The sequence below is a fragment of the Oryctolagus cuniculus genome, chromosome 19, assembly GCF_964237555.1.
Source record: "Oryctolagus cuniculus chromosome 19, mOryCun1.1, whole genome shotgun sequence".
Classification (NCBI taxonomy): Eukaryota; Metazoa; Chordata; class Mammalia; order Lagomorpha; family Leporidae; genus Oryctolagus; species Oryctolagus cuniculus.
Window position 1 is genome coordinate 38,781,366 of NC_091450.1, and position 20,056 is coordinate 38,801,421.

The 20,056-nt window shown below is 60.3% G+C and overlaps 1 protein-coding gene across 6 annotated transcripts in view; it reads left to right on the forward strand.

Annotated features, from left to right (window-relative positions):
* The window catches only part of SDK1 (sidekick cell adhesion molecule 1), a 980,492-nt gene that overhangs the window by 945,425 nt on the left and 15,011 nt on the right, over positions 1-20,056 (forward strand). For all 6 annotated transcript variants that reach the window (XM_070064289.1, XM_070064291.1, XM_070064290.1 and 3 more), the window contains 5 exons: positions 89-226; positions 5,626-5,787; positions 6,294-6,419; positions 16,777-16,941; positions 19,878-20,015. In XM_070064289.1, the coding sequence (XP_069920390.1) occupies positions 89-226; positions 5,626-5,787; positions 6,294-6,419; positions 16,777-16,941; positions 19,878-20,015 (729 nt within the window). The remainder of the gene's footprint in view (positions 1-88; positions 227-5,625; positions 5,788-6,293; positions 6,420-16,776; positions 16,942-19,877; positions 20,016-20,056) is intronic.

Here is a 20,056-nt window from a genome sequence, read left to right on the forward strand (position 1 = left end):
TGGAAATAGCATCTAATGACGTTTTATTCCCTACGTGTGCCCTGTGAAGAGGCCTCTGGAAAAGCCACCGTGTGCTCTCTCCTTCCAGCTCCGGGGGCCCCCAGCTTCCTGGCCTTCTCAGAAATCACGTCCACCACACTCAACGTGTCCTGGGGGGAGCCCGTGGCCGCCAACGGCATCCTGCAGGGCTACCGTGTGGTGTACGAGCCCTTGGCACCGGTCCAAGGTAAGACCAGAGGGGTGGGTTAGGGCGCAGTGCTCAGAGCCTTCAGGGCAGGGCTGCCTGTCTGTTGCCCGCACCTGAGGCCCTCTGGAAACTCAGAAGGAAAAAGGACCTCATGAGAGAGGCCTGGAGCTGAGCCCAGACCCACCCAGTTCTGAGTCCAGGCCTGTGTTGTCTGCTTCCTGTGACCTCATCTCTCACAGCCACAGCGCCGCCTCCTGTTCCCGCTTAGGGCTTTGTCCTCGTAGTGGCCGACAGGGACCACCCTAAGCTCCTTGTGGAACAGTGGCCACACTGGTCCTTGAGTTGCCACAGTCCCCTGTGAGTCGTGGCCCAGGGTCAGCCTCCATCCGCTCATTCACTCACACACACAAATACTTTTAATCACCTGCTGTGTGCCCAGTACTGTTCCAGGTGCTGGAATCCATGGGCCCCGGAACGCGAGGGTCTTGACTGACCTGTCCATCAAGATGTTGCTTTCCTGAACCCGGAGAGTTTGTGTTCCAGTGGGCAGAGAGGTGGGACAGAAGTGACCAGAGCAGATATCTGATAGTGCTGAGTGCCGTCAAGAAGAGGGACTCGGGCCGGCGCCGCGGCTCACTAGGCTAATCCTCCGCCTAGCGGCGCCGGCACACCAGGTTCTAGTCCCGGTTGGGGCGCCGGATTCTGTCCCGGTTGCCCCTCTTCCAGGCCAGCCCTCTGCTGTGGCCAGGGAGTGCAGTGGAGGATGGCCCAGGTGCTTGGGCCCTGCACCCCATGGGAGACCAGGAAAAGCACCTGGCTCCTGGCTCCTGCCATCGGATCAGCGCGGTGCGCCGGCCGCAGCGCGCCGGCCGCGGCGGCCATTGGAGGGTGAATCAACGGCAAAAGGAAGACCTTTCTCTCTGTCTCTCTCTCTCACTGTCCACTCTGCCTGTCAAAAAAAAAAAAAAAAAAACAAACAAAAAACAAAGAAGAGGGACTCGGATGGTGGCAGAGCTCTGGGCACAGGCAAGGGACCTAAGTGACCAGAGGGACCCAGGCATGCACCACTCAGAGAGAACCCTCCCTGCAGAGGGCGGAGCCGACACAGAGGTCCCGAGGTTGGCAGGAGCCCAGAGCATGCTGGGCTGGGCATAGTTTTATTTGGGAATGGATCAGGAGGGACAGGATGTGACCAGGATCCTATGGCCAAATTCCACGGTCAAATGCTACAGGACGAGAAGATGACCGACCCCTCGGAACTTCCCAGAACAACCAAAAACAGACCCTCCAGAGAGGTGTCCAGGAAGTGTCGGTACAAAGGAGTTTGAGAAGATCCCTAGCAGGTGGCAGTGGAAGATGAGACACAGGTGGTTGGGGGCGAGAGGGCTGAGGGGACTCCCATGAATCTCAGGCGCAAGGAGGCAGGCCGGAGCGGCCGCCGTGTTCTGCAGGAGTGCCATGAGGAGGGCTGCTGGTCAAGAGGGGGAGAGGGGGCGTGGGGCAGAGCCCAGGGCGCGTGCCCGTGGATGGCTGTGAGGGTGAGGAGGAGCTGGGGGAGGCGCGGCGTCACTGGGGTTCACCTGGCGGCGACTCACCTGCATCGGGGTGGTCTCTGGGCCTGCCGTGTCCCTCGCTCGGGCCCCAGGTTCCTGATGTGTCCAGTGCAGGCCCGAGGGGTGTTTGCCTCTCACCTGCTGCTGTGCCCAACCATCCAAGCACCAAGCCGCATGCGGACGGCTGTAAAATGACGGACTCCTCACTGTCCTGGCGGAAAACAGAGAAGCAGCACGTCCCAGGTACTGGCCTCCGCCGCGCTGATGGGGGTTCCAGAGGACAGGTGAAGCGCCTGACTGGAAGAACGCGCATGCCCTTGGTTTTATTCCACTGAACCTGAGATACCATCGACCGTAGGATTCATTACTTTCTGAAGCCGTAAGCAGAACACTATGGTCCAGTACTTTGGAGTCACCAATTCAGAGCTGCTTCCCAAATCAGAAACGTGAAAACATGAGAAAGAAAGGCATCTGTGGTCTGGGACAGCCGATGAACTTTGGTAGATAACGCTGGCGGGAACAGGTGCACCTGGCTTGTAAAACGGCCCCAAGGCCCAGGCAGCATGCTTGGTGTGGCCCCCCGTACCCTGCCGTGGGCTTCTCGGATGCCAGCACATACCAGCAGCAGAGGCTACGGACGAGGTGTGCCCGTTCTCCTTGCACCACCGGCAGGGAGACATGGCACCGAATTCCCAGAGACCTGACGTTGTGTTCACCAGTGTGCTGGTCCTTACTGTGATGCACATGTGGACACACACACACACACACACACACGGGTTGCCACTGCCCGCATTGCAATCCCCTCTTCCAGGGTATTATCCAACCAGAGTCGTTCAGATGAGAAACGGTTGACAAGAGCAGGTTCTGGTGGAACTCCAGGCCCTCAGTCGTCAGAGGCAGATCCAGCTTCCCATTCAGGTGGCCCACAGCTCAGAATGGTTCGACTTGCAGCTTCCCGATGACGGTGCCTACACATCCAGCAGAAGCCACACCGGGAGTTTTGAGCCTCGGTCTTCCCCTGGCAGGAGACCCGTGGTCCGACCCACGCGGCCGCAGTCACAGCTTGAGTAGGCTTGACCAGGCACGGTGAGACCCTGCGGTTGCTGCTGTGGACCAGGTATTCTGTAGGCTTGGTGCGCGCCATGCATTCTCCACTGTGGTCTCCTGAGACGTGGCCCCACCACCTGTTCCTCTGATGGTGGCCGCCTCTGCCTCCTGACCTTTGTGGGACAGTGGCCTTGCAGAAGCTCTGGGCCTGTGTACCGGGCTGCTGCTCTTAGTGTCAGGCGAAGGCCTCGTGCCCCAGGCAGGACCAAGCGCTGATCCCTCCTCGGCTGGGAGCCCACACAGGGCGCTCCGGAAGCTCCGCGACAGCTCTCCTCCCCTCCCGGAGAGCCGCCTCTGGATTTCTGGACAGCCTGTCCCTGCCCAGTCCCAGGCGCACGCCCTGCACCCTGGGTTCCCCGTCGCCAGGCTGTGGTTCTTGGCTCATTTTCCTGACACTGTTTGCATCACTGAGGAAGTCATGGGACATTTGGAGGATGTTGGACAGTCCTGTCCCTCATCCAGGTCTAGCATAGCCATCTGAGAGCCCCTGTGAGTGGGAGCCCCCCGACACACACAGGAAATAATGACAGCAGGTAAAGTCTCCTGAGTGCTTAACAGCTACAAACCAAGTGCTGCGCAAGGCTGCCGGGGCTGCACCCCCACCTGGAGCACCCCCATGGACCACCCTCCACCTGGAGCACCCCCCACCTGGAGCACCCCCATGGACCACCCTCCACCTGGAGCACCCCCCACCTAGGCCACCCCCATGGACCACCCTCCACCTGGGGCACCCCCATGGACCACCTCCACCTGGAGCACCCCCCACCTGGAGCACCCCCCACCTGGAGCACCCCCACCTGGAGCACCCCCATGGACCACCCTCCACCTGGACCACCCCCATGGACCACCCCCATGGACCACCCTCCACCTGGAGCACCCCCCACCTGGACCACCCCCACCCAGGCCACCTCCCCCCCAGGAGCAATCTTCACTGAAAGATACCCGTCTTGGAGAATGGCAGCACCCAGACCAGTGAGCCACATTCTTGAGAATCTAATTTTATGGAAGAGCTCTCTTTACGTTTTTCAAAAACGTTTTACACAGTAGTATTTTATAGGATTGCACCTTGTGGTTTTGCAGTGCAGGGCATGGTTTAAAAATTGATGAAATAAATAAAATCCTGACACCCTGGAGGTGGGGAAGGCCAGCCCGACTCCTCCTCCTGGTGGGATGGAAGCTGCCCGAGCCGTGTGTGGGAGTCCTTTAGCCCTGGAGAGAAGGCCGGTGCTGTAGACAGGCGAGCAGAGCTGCTCTCCGGAGCCACGTGGCGCTGGGCAGGGTGCGCTTCATTCATGAGCAGCCGTCTCGGGGTGTAGCACTCAGCGTCCCCAGAGCCTCTTCCTGGAGCTCCGTGAGCTCAGGGTCACCCTGGCTGCGTCGAAGGCACAGCAGTGGCCCAGGGCACTCTGCAGTGACGTGGAAGGCAGTAACTTGGCTGTTCTGTAAAAGGCGTGGCGTGAAAACTGGAAGGTGTTTCCGAGCCCTGTCGGCTTAGGGCTGTGAGAGGTGGGCGGATCGCACAGCAAGAAGGCTCTTTGTCCAGCTCCACTGAAGCCAGGCCCCCCGCTCAGCCCACCCAGGACAGGAGGCGCAGCTGCGTGGAAGACAAGCACTGTGACCACCAAGTCTCGGGACCTCCGCGGCCCTGTGTCCTGCCAGAGGCCTGAGAGCCACCCGTCCATGGAAGGCTCCGTGCAGCCGAGAGCTCACCTGGCTTCCATCAGACCAGTCAGCCACAGAGCCGCATCTCGTCCTCGCGGGGCGTGCGGACTTTGTAACGTTCAGTGTGTATCCACCTAAAATCTCCATCTTTCCGTCATCGAGTCTCCCTCCCCCTCCAGCCTCCCTTCCTGTGGTTTTGGTTTCTTCTGTCAACTCCACGCAAAGATGCTAAGTGGACAGTCCCAGAGACAAAACACGCATACGTCTAAGCAGTGCGATGAGGCCTCACGCTGCCCTGCGTGACCCCTCGGCCACTCGTCCCTGTGCCCTGTCGTTCAGGCACTCACAGCACGGTGCTGTGTGCCGGGACTCTCCCTTTACTTAGGAATGGCCCCACACAGCAGCAGCAAAGGAGGCACCTGCTGTGACCTGGGAGGACAGGCGAACTCTGGGCTGTGTAGCAGCCTTGTGGCAGACGGGAGTAGTAGCCGTGGGGGGAGAGGGGGTTCCGTGCTGTCCGAGGTTCCAGGCATCCACAGGTGTCTCGGGACATAGCCCCTGCAGATGAGGCGACCCCCCCCCCCAAGTACAACCAGCAGCACCGTCGCGGTCCACACTCACACACACTCTTTTCTCTGAGCATCTGCGGAGTGCTCTTTGTCCTTGCTTCAAGGTCACATTGTTGGAAGTCTGCAGGCCGCAGGCTGACCACCCAGTCGGGCCACAGACCCCTCCCCAGAGAAGCCCACCCATCACTAAATCAAGAGTCTTTCCTGTGTTTCTTCCGTACCCTTCCCTCCCTTATGACTGAGCGAGCGGTGACCACCTGTGCCAGTGACACAGGGCCCTGCAGAGCTGAGTCAAGTGGCAAGGGGACCCTGACATAGAAGCAGGCAGGCCGGGCCCCTCCCCACAAGGCCCCCTGGCCGGGCCCCTCCCTCTTTGTTGTAAGCTTTGGCTCTTTGTCAGGATCCACGTATCAAATTTAAATTCTGATTACACTTACCTGTGCTGCAAATGGGCTCTCCCCACCCCGAGCGCCTCCTCACTATAAGGACCCCTCCTTGGCTTCTGACTTAGCATGACGACTAGTGCCTCCGCTCTTGGTGGTTGCAGGGGTGAGCAAGGTGGTGACGGTGGACGTGAAGGGGAATTGGCAGCGCTGGCTCAAGGTGCGGGACCTCACCAAAGGAGTGACCTATTTCTTCCGTGTCCAAGCCCGGACCATCACCTACGGGCCGGAGCTCCAGGCCAATGTCACAGCCGGGCCAGCCGAGGGTAAGTGCGGGGCTGCGGGCAGATCCCTGGGGCCAGTGGCCGTGTGCACTGTCGCCTCGGCTTCACCACGTTGAGAATTTGCCTACACCCTCAGCAAAGCGGCTTCAGTCGGCTCAGACCGGTGACGTGGAAGTCCTCAAAGCACACGTGGATATGAACTCACACAGGTGTTGTAATTACCGGTAGACATGCCAGGGCACATAAGTGACTTCAATTTCTGAAATAAATAAGACATAGATGTCCCGCGTGTCGAGAAGAGAAGGAGCGTGGAGCTCCCAGCTCAGCACGCGGTGCGGGCCTTGCTGCGACACTTGGGGAGGTGCAAGAACCCGCGTCCTGAGCCCTGGGCATGGTGCCAGGTGCCTGTGCCACCTCCTCTGTCCTCTGACAGCCTCGTGTGGGGCCGCGTGAGGCAGAGCAGCCTGCCAGAGCCCTGGACGCGTGGACAGAGCAGAGGCCACCCTGCAGGTGCACTGTCAACCCGGCCTCCCTCTCTCTTCCTCCAGGGTCACCAGGGTCCCCGAGAGATGTCCTGGTCACCAAATCTGCCTCTGAGCTGACTCTGCAGTGGACCGAGGGGAAGGCTGGCTACACACCCACCATGGGCTACATCATAGAGGCCAGGCCCTCAGGTAGGAGGGGCAGGGCCTGTGGGCTGCCCTGGCCCTGGGCACCAGCTCCCGTGGCTAAAATGGGGCACCCTCCAACCGGCCGTCCAGCGGGGCTGGAGAGCGTGGCTAAGGCCTCAGCATCGGCCCGCCGTGGCCTCTGGCTCAGCAACGCCGAGACAGGGTGGGAGGTCCCCGCCCCGCCCCCTCTACTTTCACAGCCACCGCTGACGTAGGGGCACGACCGTTGCCATTCTCAGAAGTAAGTAGATGGGAACTCAAGGGCACACAGAGACGTTTGCAGCTCATCAGTGAGATCCAGGCGTGCTTTCTGGGACTGCGTCTCGTGGCCCCAAATGTTGGCCCCGTAGTCGGGAGAAGGCGTGCTCGTTCCGGATAATTCTGAATGTTCTTGGTGGTGAGACTGACTCCTCACCTGCTTCGTCTTCAGGCCTCTGAAAGTGAGGTCTAGGGTCCTCGTCCAGCCCTAACCACCCAGGGAAGCTGCAATTTTTACTTAGTTTCATTTTATTCGGAGGACAGAGAGACAGAACAGTTCCATCTATGTATTGGTTCACCCCCAGATGCCTCCGTCCAGGTCTCCCACGTGGTTGGCAGGGACCCAGCTCCTTGAGCCGTGCCCTGCTGCCTCCCAGGGTGCGTGTTAGCGTGAGGCACGTCGGCAGAGGGCCCCACGTCCGGGAGGGTCAGGGGCTTTCTCTGACTGCTGGGCTCCCCGCCCCCTCTGAAGGCCAGGGTCCCCCAGAGCAGCCAGTAGGCTCCCCATGGCGGCTGACGTGAGCTGTGAGTGGACAGTCCTGGAAGACTAGGCCCACGGCGAGGAGCTGTGGGGGCCGTGCTCACGGGCTTCCCTCCCCAGAGGGCGAGAGCATTTCTAAGAGGCGCCCCTGGCAACTGCTGGCAGGGTGTGCCGAGAGCGTGTCCCCAGGGCTCTGTGTTCTGATGTGGTAGAGTCAGGTCCTCGGTGTGGGGAGATTGAGAGGGGGAGGGGCTCGGGACGTGGGGGATTCATGCTGGTCCCGAGGAGGGGTGAGTTCTCAGCGGAGTGAGCTGTTGTAACAGAGCAGGGCTGGCCCTCCCTGCTCCCTGGCTTCCTGTCTCACTGTGTGACCTCTCCTCACACACACGTCGACCATGATGTCATGCACCATGTTGCGATGTGGCCACAGGGCCCTCACCAGAACTCGGTAGATGCTGGAGTCATGGGTGTGTTTTTTTTAAGTTTAGGGTTCTTTTTAAATGTATTTATTCAAAAGGCAGAGTGACAGAGAGAGAGAGAGAAATCTTCCAACTACTGGTTCATTCCCCAAATGCCCACAACAGCCAGAGCTGGGCCAGACCAAAGGCAGGACCAGGAGCTCCATCCGGGTCTCCCCACATGGGCAGCAGGAGCCCCCGTACTTGAGGAAGATGGCCCGCAGGTAGAGCCAGGCGTCCTGAGGAGTATTTCACCTGCTGCTCCACAGTGCCCACCCCGGAGTCACGCTCTTGAATCCCCGGAACCGTGAGCTGAATGAACCTCTTTTCTTTATGCGCACTCAGCTTCAGGTATTTTGTGACAGCGACAGAAAATGGGCCAACACAAGGTTCATGGGTAGAATCCAGGGCATCCGGGAACTCGGATGGGAAAACCAGGTTCCGTCGGGGTCGCTGACTGAAATGTCGCATGCCCTCAGTCACACATAGTGTGCCTGCTTAGTAGCACCGCAGGGAGGACCACAAAGTAGGTCTTTCAGACAGCAGGCCCTCTGTTCCGGAGGCCGGAAGTCCAAGGTCACGGTGTTGGCCGGGTTGCCTCCTCCTGTGACTGTGAGAGGACCTTGTTCTCTGCCTCTCTCCCGCCCTCTGGTGGTCACTGCGCGTCCTCAGTGTTGGCGTGTGGACGCATCTCCTGGTGTCAGGTGTTGGCGTGTGGACGCATCTCCTGGTGTCCAGGTGTTGGCGTGTGGACGCATCTCCCGGCTGGGCCCTCAGTGTCCTGCCGTGATCCCCCCGTGTCCAGGTGTCTCAGTTTCCCCTTTCATAAGGACATCTGTGACATTGGGTTAGGGCCTCCCCCCACCCCAGTACGGCCTCGTCGGAACTAATCATGTCTGTAAGGACCTTTGTCCAAGTAAGGTCATTCCGAGGTGCCGGGGGTTCGGACTGCAACCCAGGAACTTGCTTGGAGGAGGGGCCAGGGTTCAACACTAAGAGCAGGAAGGAAGCCCCCAAGCCGCGAGAGGACTGTGCTGCTGTCACAGACGCACGCAGGGGCCACACGCGCGGCTCCGAGACCCCGTGTGTGAGATTCCCTGCCAGCTGCGTCACCTCACGAGTCCAGGAGGGAATGCAGACTGCGATGCTGGCGGTCACAGGTCACGCAGACCCAGCTCTCCCCACTCACCTCCCGAAGACCCGCACCACTAAGCAAGTGGCGCACAGAAACCACCCACCGCGCACACCTGCGCCTCAGCGGGGGCAGAGGTCGCCGGAAGCTCCTGTCGCTTCTGGCCGGTTGTGAGCATTGCCAGCCTAATCGGCTTCCTTTTGACTTTGCTTCACGCATCTGCGAGGCCGTCCTGAGGAGCCTGTGGGCTGCCCGGGGAGTGGACGGCTTCCTTGACCCGAACCCCTGCCTCCCTGACTAGGGACTGAGGCCCAGGGCAGCCAGGCCGCCACCTGCAGAGCCGGCATCCCGCAGGGCTGCGAGTGTGCGTACCAGCTGCTCCACTTCCGCTTTAGCTCCCCACTGTGCACCTGGCAAGGGCTGGAGGCCCTGGCTCCTGGATGTGGCCTGGCCCAGCCCTGGCCGCTCTGGTCATGTGGGGAGTGAACCAGCACACGGATGACCTCTTGGTCTGTTTTTCTCCTTATCTCTCTGTAACTCTGACCTTCAAATACATAATAACCCCTCCAAAATAAAACAAAACCAGAAATACAGAGTACTTAATAATTTTCTCAAAATAAAAAGTGTAGCTTAAAATAGTAGTTTTGTAGAAGCTAAGAGTGGCCTCCTCGCACTGTTCGGTCTTAGAAGTGAGCGCCGCGGGCTCTGAGGGTCCTTCAGGGGTGAGAACGCGTCACCCGCAGACATGGCGCCTGCCCCGGCTCTTTGCACGGTGGCCACCCGTGGCCTCCCTAGGGAATGCTCGGGCCACAGTCCCTGGTGTGCTGGGGAGCCAGGTCGTGTGCGGTCCTGCCCCTGACGCAGGCACGGGCAGCTTCAGTGGCAGCTCATGAGCCTGTTATTCGGGTTGCACACGGGGCCCCACACCGCCCTGGGGCTTGGCCCAAGGTGGAGAGGCTTCAGCTGCTGTCTGTGCTCAGTGGGGTCAGCGCCCCAGCATGCACACTGACCCCCAGGGGCCAGACGGGGTGAGAAAGTGGCCGTGAGAATGCTGCCTTTCGCCATGAGTGCTCTCAGTGTCCGGTAGCCGCTTGCCCACGGTCTACCCTTTGGGTGTTAACTGAAGCGGAGCGGTGCAGGGCCCAAGGTGTCTCAGTGAACATCGGAGAAGACAGCCCTCCCTCTGAGCCCCGGGCCAGCGGCGCACCGTCCAAGACCAGGCTTCTGCGCACTGGCAGTATTTAAACGCGAGCCGGTACCCGGGGCTCCAGGTCTCAGTCGCCGTCTATTTCAGGCCTCATTACACAAAGCATCAAATGCTGTATCATTTTGTTTTCTCCACCTAAACTGGCAAGATGTTCTCCAGGCGAGGGAGGGGTGCTCGAGGTGTTTCGAGCCCTGTGATACCCACGGGGACCCCTGGGGAGCCCTCCCTGCTGCACGTCTGGGGAGACCGAGGCCCTCTGTTTGGGGCCCACCTGGTCTGCTCGGCTGAATCTCCATCTTGCCCTGGGAGAGAAGCCGCTCACTGCTGCTGCCCAGAGAGTGGCTCACCGGCTCGGGCAGCCGGGCAGGTGGCCGTGCGACCTCGCCGCCTCACCTGAACCCCTGCAGACCCTACCCCAAAGCTCTCAGCGCTGCCCTGATGTGGAGACCCAGAGCCAAGCAGCAGCTAATGGAGTTAGCACGGGGTGGCCACACGAGCGGCCTCCAGCCTTGCAGAGGGTGGTCTGTGAGCACGGGCCGCGACCTCACCGCCAGACCCTGCCAGGGTGGCCAGGCCAGCACCTCCGTCTCCCGGGTCTGCACTGGCTTCCTCCAAGTCAAAGCTGGAAGGCAGTGGAGACTGTGCAATGGATTTATTTACACAAATTATTCTGAGGCGTTTTACTGTGTAGATCACGGAGCCTCATTTACATATTTACACAATAGACCGGAATGGCACTAAAGGAGCTATAAATATATTTTCCTCTCCAAAGCAACCATGAAATACATATTTAGGGTGTACCCTAGGCAGGCAGACATTGTATTGCTTTTCTTTTTACAAATAGCTCTGTAGCCCAGAGACGAGAGCTGGCGGATGGGGGCCTGTCCCTCCGTCCATTCGTCTGCTCGGGGTGCTCAGTGTCCACTCCCAGTGGCCTGGAAGTGGCCCAGCGCCCTCCCCATACTCACTTGGTTCTTTGACAACGCGAGTTCTCAGTTGAACAAAGAAGGAAATCAGCATTTCCTGGGAGGTCTGGCACTGCCGAGAGCCCCCAGTTGGCAAGTCCAGTGGGTGGGCTGCAGCCGCAGGGCCCCGTCCCCCTCCTGCTTCCTCGTGAGCACAGCTGGTGACAGCGTGCCCACCTGGGAGTCCCGCTCCCTCCCAGGCCCTCGCGGGGCAGGGGACACTGCCTCTGTCTCCTGCCCTGTGCACGGGGAGCAGGCCAAAGGTGTATTGTTTTTTTTAATCAGATATAGTCATTAACCTCGTGTGGAAGCCTGCACCTGCTTCAGTTAAACATCCAAGCGAGGTGCACCATTTATACGTAGAGAAACGTTCAGAAATACACAGCTGAGCGGAGCGTGTCTTCCCGGAGCCGCGGGCTAGCAGCAAGTTGTTGGTGTGAGAGAGTGGACGCGGACGCCTCGCGGTGACTGGCAGTTCCATTCAGCATGCACACCTGCTTAATTGCCCGTGAAATCACACGTTTGGATTGGCACAGCGACTGCCTTAATACCCGCAGCACACGGCTGGGGTCTGGGCGTTGGAGAGATGAATTGAGCCACGCACCCTCAGCCGTGCCGCACCGGGCCCCCTCTCAGTTCAGAGAAGGAGTGACCGTGTTTCCAGGTCTGTTAGGACGTGGTCTGGGAGCAACTGCGCCTCCTACCGGTGCCACGTTGTGCCGGGGAGCTGTTGGCATGGTGAGAGAAAAGCTGACTCATTGTGTCTCCTAGAAACCAGGGTGGCCCGGATGGCAAACCCACCGCCCCTGGAAGCGATGGCTTTGTGCAGGGACCTTCAACATCCGTCGCTTCCCACATTTTTGTAGACAAACAGTGCAGTTACAGACGCGAAGGCCAAGTTTGTATTCTGGAGAGAAAAGCCGCCCGGTGAGCGCCCAGCGCCCTGGGCCCTCCTGGGGCCACCGGGGTGTCTGGTGTGTGCGGACAGCCTGGTCAGTGCGGGGTGTGGTGGTCACGTTTCTTTCTCTCTGTTTTCCTTGCTTTCTGAGCTCCTGTCAGCCCCGGCACATGGGACCTTCCTGGTGCATGGACAATCAGTTGCCCAAATCTCGTTGTTGCTACCCGTTCTGTGATGTGGTTTCCCCCTAATTTGTTGGGGGGACAGCGTTTCGGTATCAGGCCGGCAAGGCATCCTCTCGGGGGGCCAGGCAGGAAAGGGGGGCCCAGCAGACGGAGGCGATGCTAGTTCACTCTGCCGCATGCCCGGGGCCCGGCCTCACCTCCCAGGAAGCTCACAGTCCTGCCCGGCAGGAGGCTCGATATCGGGTCAGCCGCTGGGGACCAGTTACCTGAGGCTGGTCTGGAAGGGCCAGGGCTCTTCTCTGTCAGCCAGCCCTGCATCTCCTGATGCAGACGGCACCGCTCGCTCAGGGAGGCAGCGCCAGCAGCATCCCAGCGGAGCGAGCCTCCCCCGTGACCAGGAGCTGCTCGAACCCTGTGCCCAGGGCCAGCTTTTGAAACACAGGGCCCGACTGGCCTCTCCTGAGACGGAATCCCAGGCTCTGGGGACTGTCAGGGCACAGGAAAATCAGCTGCACAAATCTCATTATTGCTAATAGTTTCGCAGTGTTGTTTTCCCCCTAATTTGTAGAGGTGCTTTTCTCCATCATTGATTTATTGAGATATTTAGCAGCGTAATACAAATGAGAAAAACAATGCGCAGTGGAGACGCGCAATGGAGGCGTCCGCGGCTGCCAAGTCCTGTGGTACCCACTGGTGCTCGAGCTGCAGATATTGGTGTGGGGAGGTAGTGCAGCGGATTATAACTGCGGAATATGCCGACTTTGCAAAGGCAAAATTAAACAGAATAAAATCCAAACATTTGCTTCCGTTAAGTCAGAAAGAAATTTCCCTGGTATGACCCACCCTCCCCCACCCCACACACACACACATTTTTTTTAGTGTCAGTGGATTCCCTAAATAAATCGTTCTGTGTGGAGATTCTCTATCAATATTTTAAAATATTTTTATGAGAAATGCACACAATTCCTGGAGCTGTGACACAGCGGTTAAAATAAAATGTGGCCCGCAGCGGATGGCAGAGGAAGGAGTCGTCTTTCCCCGAGCAGCAGGGGCGCGTTCCAGGAACACGAGCGCAGAGAGCAGCCGCCGCACAGGTGGCCACACCTCAGAGACAGCTGGAAAACCCTTCCCCCCCTCCGGTCCCTTCGTGTCAGTGATTGAAGGCATCACCCAGTTTATGGAGGTCTGCTTTCTGTCCTTGGTCTCTCACAGCATAAAACTAGAAGCAAAACACAGTGCATCCAGCATGGACAGTCCTCGGAACAGTGGCTGGTTCCTAGTCGGCACTAAATTAAATCCTGGTGCTTATTACACGTGCGAAGTCTGCATGTGCCAGGCTCTGCGAACGATCGTGGGACACGAGGGTGGACAGGCCGAGGGGTGAATGGACGCCTGGTAGGGAAGTGGGCGGTCCGTCAGGAAGTGTTGATGGGATCTGTTGAAATCTTGAGAAACGTGGAACACTGTGGCGCACAGACAGGGAGGCGTGGCGAGTGTTCTGGAAGCCTGTGGATTGGCGTATGGGGTGCGGACAAGGCTGGCCTGGAGGAGATGAGACTGAAGGGGTGAAGTGGCCAGGCTGGCTTTCCTCTCTGCCCATGGACTAGGAATAGCTCAACAAGAACAGATGGCCCCTCTGATTCCCTGATGGCAGGAACAGGGCCCGAGTATTTGTGCTCTGGAGTGTTTGTGGGGGTATGAGAGAGGGCAGAAGAGGGGGACACAACCCCCTGCCCCCGTCCCTCAGGCTGCAGAGTGGCCTGTGAAACGCCCGCGCGGTCCTGGCCCTTCTGACCCGAACCCGCCCAGGCCCGGTACTGCTGTAGCCATCTTGCAGCTGTACAGGCTGCAGTATTTTAGGAAAAAAGGCTTCCGCCGCGGCTTGCGACTTTGAAGTTGTAAATGATAATGGGTATCTTGATGAGAAACGACGGTGAACGTGAATACGGAGAGGTAAATCGTCATTGTGCTGCCGGAGATTTGTGGCTTTAAGATCTCATTCGCGTCCATTCCCTCATTAACCTATGGCTGTGAGGGCTCCGCCCTCCCTCCGTGAGCCCCACCGTGTACACCGGCAGTTCCTGCTGTTTACCCTGGGGCTAATCCGTTGGAGCCGATCTGGCTTTGCAGGGTATTCTGGTTCACCCTCAGTGTGGCCGAGGCTGCCGGCTGGTGTGCGGGCATAGTCACAGGGCCTCTCCTTGTGAGATCCCCGCTCACCCTCAGTGTGGCCGAGGCTGCCGGCTGGTGTGCGGGCATAGTCTCAGGGCCTCTCCTTGTGAGGTCCCCGCAGCTGGGCCTGGGCAGGAGTGCTGCCCCCCAACGAGCGCTGCACCATGGGCCGCCGCCAGTAGAAGCCTCCGTTCTGCTGTGTAAACTGTGCACTGCTGGCCACTCTGAGCACTTGAGGACCAGCGGCTTCTGTCACCCTGGAAACCAGGCGATGCTGTGGCTGAGTTGGCCGCAGCCACACTGCAGAGGGCACAGAGAGGCTGAGCGCTCCGCCCTTGGCCACCCAGCTGACTGGCAGGGCCAGGCGCATGCCTCGGCCCCGGTGGCCGCTGGGCAGTGGTGTGTGGCCTGGGTGACAGCTCCGCTGGTCACATCCTCTCTGCCTCAGAACCAGACACACTTGCTTCTCCCCTCGTCTCTGCCGAAGATCATCCAGCTTTGACCTCAGTCCCATTGATGTTCTTCTGAATGGCAGGCTGTCAATGAGTCCCGTGTGTTCTGCTTGTGTTTACCGTGGCGAAATACACATAACATGGAACTGCACAGTTCCAGGCAGGAAACACATTCGGTGTGCGGCGACCCTCACCACCACCCGTCTCCGTGCTGGGCCTGTATCCCCGGGAACGCCAACGCCGCCGTCAGCTCCAGGCCCTGGCACCTGCCGCTTTCTTCTGTCTCCGCGCCCCTGGCTCCTCGTGGCCTGCGTGGGGGGTCCCCAGGTCTTGGCCCTTCGCCGCTGTGTCACCGCACAAGCACAGGGTCCTGGAGGCCAGTGCACGTGGCAGCAGGCACAGACCCGGCGGTGCGCACCCGGCCACCCGGCCCCCAGCACCAGGGTCGTTGCTAACATCTGGTTCTTGAGATTGTGTGGCTGCAGATGTGGGCGTACGGCATCTATTCAAGGATGACTGTTATTTGTTAAATTTGTATTGAGGGCTGGCCTTGTGGTAGAGGGGTTAAGCCACCACCTGTGTCGCCGGCATCCCGTCGGAGTGCTGGTTTGAGCGCTGGCTGCCCTTCAGTCCCTGCCAGTGTGCCTGGGAGAGCAGCAGCGGATGGAGCAGATGGCCCAAGTGCTTGGAGCTGGACAGAAAGCCGACTTTGGCCTGGCCCAGCCCCTTGCCGTTGCAGGCATTTAGGGAGTGAACCCAAGCTCGCGCTCTCACCCTCTTTTTTTTTAAAGATTTATTTATTTATTTGAAAGTCAGAGTTACAGAGAGAGAGAGAGAGAGAGAGAGAGAGGGAGACGTCTTCCATCCGATGGTTCACTCCCCAATTGTCCGCAACAGCCGGAGCTGCGCCAATTCGATTCTTCCAGGTCTCCTACACCGGTGCAGGGGCCCAAGGACTTGGGCCATCTTCTGCTTTCCCAGGCCACACAGAGAGCTGGATCGGAAGTGGAGCAGCCGGGACTCAAACCCGTGCCCATATGGGATGCCGGCACTTCAGGCCAGGGCGTTAACCCGCTGCGCCACAGCACCGGCCCCTCTCTGCCTTTCTTTATCTGTAATTCTGCCTTTCAAATACAGAAATCTTTAATAAATAAATAAAGTTTTTGCTAGATTTGGTGGCACCTAGGCGTGGAAGAGCTGACCTCAGGGCAGGTTTGACATGAATAGCTCTGGTGGGTGCTGAGCAGCCCACGCTCGGCCTCAGGGACAGCCTCGTCCCGACGTTCCTTCCCCTCGGAAACCCAGTGCCAAGTCCTCAGGGTGAGCACGGGCCCAGGCTGATCCCAGGAGTGCAGCGCCCCCGTCTGCTGCGGCGCCCCCTATCTGCCGCGGCATCCCCTATCTGCTGCAGCACCCCCTATCTGCCGCGGCGCCCCCTATCTGCCACGGCGCCCCCTATCTGCCACGGCGCCCCCTATCTGCCACAGCGCCCCCTATCTGCTGTGGCATCCCCTATCTGCCGCGGCATCCCCTATCCGCTGCAGCGCCCCCATCTGCCGCAGCGCTCCGTATCTACTGCTGTCCAAGCTCCTTTACTGGGGAGGAGGCCATCGAAAGCCACGCTCGGAGCACAGCAGCTCCTGCCCAGCCCACGTGGGACCCCCACGCTGAGCTGCAGCCACTGGTCCAAGGAGCTGTGGCTTCCAGGGTTCACCTTGACCCCTTGCTGGATTGTGGCCGCCAGGGAGGATGCGGTGGGACACACAGGCGCTGCAGAGGACAGCTGGCGACCGGCAGGGTGGCCACAGCAGTTGTCAGTGGGTCAGTGTGGGGGCTGAGAGGGTCCGCAGCAGGCGTGTGCACAGTGGGCAGGGAAGGCAGCCACGATTTCCAAAGGTGAGGTCAAGTCGGGAACCATAGGAGGGAGTGGAGAGCAGTGGGGTGAGAACCGTGTGGAAGGGGCCACCCAGCACCCACTCTGGCGGCCTGTGGATGAGGGAGCAGCTCTCGTCCCCCCCACCACCACCCTCACCAGCCCTGATGCCTGCATCAGACGCCCTGGCCCAGGGCAGGGGTGGCGTCCAGGGGCCGAGTCTTGTGTCCAGGAGAAAACCCGTGTTCACCTCGCTCCATCTTGTGGCCCCCGTTGCAGATGAAGGCCTGTGGGACATGTTTGCCAAGGACATCCCCCGGAGCGCCACGTCCTACACCGTGAGCCTGGACCAGCTGCGACAGGGAGTGACCTACGAGTTCCGCGTGGTGGCCGTGAACGAGGCGGGCTACGGGGAGCCAAGCAGCCCGTCCACTGCTGTGTCAGGTAGGACCCTTCCAGGAGGGCCAGGGCCCAGGTGAGCGGGGTCAGCCAGGGGCAGACGAGGGCGCTCCCGAGTCTACAGCTTCCCCAACGTGGCCAAGAGGCCGCCTAGAGAAAACGCGGTGGGGAGAGCAGTGCGGATCCCGGGCACCTGCCTGACCACCACCTTTGACCCAGGGCCAGCTCTCCACAGGCAGGACCCCAGGCCCTGGAGCCGCCAGCGAGGGCCTCTGCAGATTTCCCTGCCGTGCTGGGCTCAGGCAGGGAGCTGCGTGGGATGTGGGCAGTGCAGACGAGGCCCCGCAGCCACTGGGCGCCCCTGAGACAGTGCAGGAGCCCGGGGCTGTGGGCGAATGACAGATGGAGGCACTGGGCCTGCGTCATCCGCCGGGCCTTGCTTCCCACTCCCGTCTCTTGCACGACTGCTGGCCCTGGGTTCTGCTGGGCGTGACAGTGGAAAAGGCGTGGCAAGCTGTCTGCCCTGGAGTTGGCGTGTCTGTGAGGCAGCAGACGCTGCTGTGAGGGTGGCCCTGGGGCAGACTTCCACAGAGGCAGACGGGGTAGCTGGTGACAACGTGGCCCTGACCAGCCGGCCTGGCAGGAACAAGTCCCAGCTCTAGCTGCAGCCCAGGCTCACATGGAAGAGTTTAGGAATCCCCCTCCTGGGGCCCCCAGCAGACCATGATGTCAGCCACCCCAGGGCAGGGCTCTGGGCCTCATTGTCTGTAACTCCTTGGTGATTCTAAGGGGCAGGCAGGCCCCTGGCCTGGGTGCTGGGGGCTACAGTGAGGGGTGGGCTGCAGCGTGGCCCCAGGAAGGCATTTGATTAAGGAGAGCTGACAGCAGCGGCTGAGAGGATGTTTGGGGCCTGGCGGGCAGCGTGGATGCCAGAAGCTGGGAGAGGCTGTGCCAGGTCAGCGTCACCGCCCCCACCCCCACCCCCCCAGCCCAGGGGAGGCTGCCTCATCCCCTGCACTGAGATCGGCCTGAGCCACCGAGTGCGGCAGCGCAAGCTGGCGACAGGACCCTCCTTCCTGTCCCTGTGGCTGGGGAAGGGTGGCCCCGCTCCAGGGCCTGGGCCTGTGCACCCCTCGCCTGGAGCGCAAGGCACCCAGTGGGCTGAGGCCGGGAGGAAGGGGCCGGGGGCCGCTTGAGTTTTTAAGAAAATTCACGAAGTTCTCAACTTTTATCATGAAAAATTTGAATATACCCCAAAGTAGAGGAAATAGGATGTGGGACCCCCACTCAGCGCCTTGCCTCATGGGAGCCGTCTCTGACATACAGCTCCACCATCAGCAGCTCATGACAGCCTGGTCCCTCACCCTGCGCTGGGGGCCACGTGGCACGCACGTTTCTCTGAAACTCCGTGGCACCCACAAGCTGGCCTTGGCTGCCAGCCGGGCTGTGGTCAGTTGGTTACACCCGTCAGAGAAGCCCGACCCCAGCTGTGTGGCGTGGGAGCATCCTGCCTGCCCGGAGGGCCCTGTGGGACAGCCGTGGCCTGCCACACACCCGACCCACGCCATTATGGTCTGCTTTCAGGCGATGGGCTTAAGGTCTGTCGGATTTACTGTGAGGAGTATTTAATGCAGTCTGCAAACCTGCTTATCTTTAGGATTCTAAGTACTGCCACCTCCTAAGAAACCCCATGCCATCACAGTACCCAAAGCGAATCCCCACTGTGTTCCCTGCACGCGCACATCCATCGTTTGCTCAGTGAGATCCTTAGAGTGAGGTGGATGAGCGCGCAGCGGGTGTTAGCGGCGGAGAGCAGCCCTGGGCTGCAGCCGGAAGGGGCTGCCCAGTCCAGACCTCTGATGCCTTCCAGCCAGCAGCCCCATCGGGAGGCACACGCAGAACACCCAGCACCCACCGAGCAACAGTTTCCCATTTTCCTGGTCTTAGCACACAGAATGAAACACGAGGAAGGACCGGACCCTTCCGGAAGGTGGCTTTTAAACAAAACCCTTTCTGTTCATTTCTCAAAAACACTTCGAAGAAGGGGCCAGCAGTTCAGCTCAGTTCCGCTGCAGGCACGAAAGAGATGAAACCCAGCCCGGCGTGAGGGCCCGGCCGCAGCACACAGGCTGCCGGCAGACAAGCACCCGAGGAGCCCCGTGACGAGCCGGCTGGAGCTGGGAGCCGGCGGAGCTGAGCGTGGCGGCGGCGGCGGCAGTCGCTCTCCGGGGCCTGTGGGGAGCCAAGGAAGGGTCTCAGGAGAGAGCAGGGCTTAGGACAGATGGGAGGGAGAGGGAGAGAGGCGACACCATCCGGACTTGGCCTGCAGAGCTGAAGGCCAGAGGTGGGGATGGAGGAGGGAGGCTCTCGCAGCTGGCCCCGGGGGTGAGAAGGGGGTTGGGAGCTCTGTGCACCTTCCTCGCGTTAACCAGACGCTGCTTTCCAGCAGATAAAACCAGGGGACACAAGCAGAAGGGGCAGCTTTGATGGCAAGGGTGGGTCTCCAGGGCAGAGGGTGGCCTGGGGGACAGAAGAGGCCCCAGCTTACTCCATGGGAAAGGTAGGCAACCCCCAGAGCCTGGACTCGTGGGACAAGAGCCGCTCAGCTGGAACTGGACAGCGGCTCTGTCCTCCCTGCAGCCCCAGGTTTTTCACCACACCCTGTGCTGTGGTCTGTGCAGGAAGGCGGGTGCCTGGGGCCCCTGTCCCACGTGGCCGTGTCTGGGCTCCTGTCCCACGTGGCCGTGTCTGGGCTCCCGTCCCACGTGGCCGTGTCCGGGCTCCCGTCCCACGTGGCCGTGTCCGGGCTCCATGTCCCACGTGGCCGTGTCCGGGCTCCATGTCCCACGTGGCCGTGTCCGGGCTCCCGTCCCACGTGGCCGTGTCCGGGCTCCCGTCCCACGTGGCCGTGTCTGGGCTCCTGTCCCACGTGGCCGTGTCTGGGCTCCTGTCCCACGTGGCCACGTCTGTGTCTTCCGCAGCTCAAGTGGAGGCGGTATTCTACGAGCAGTGGTGGTTCCTCCTGGTGATGGCTCTCTCCAGCCTGATCATCGTCCTGCTGGTCGTGTTTGCCCTGGTCTTGCACGGACAGACCAAGAAATACAAGAACTGCAGCACAGGTGCGGTGCTCGCCTTCCCTTCCCCGCCCCCGAGCGGCCCT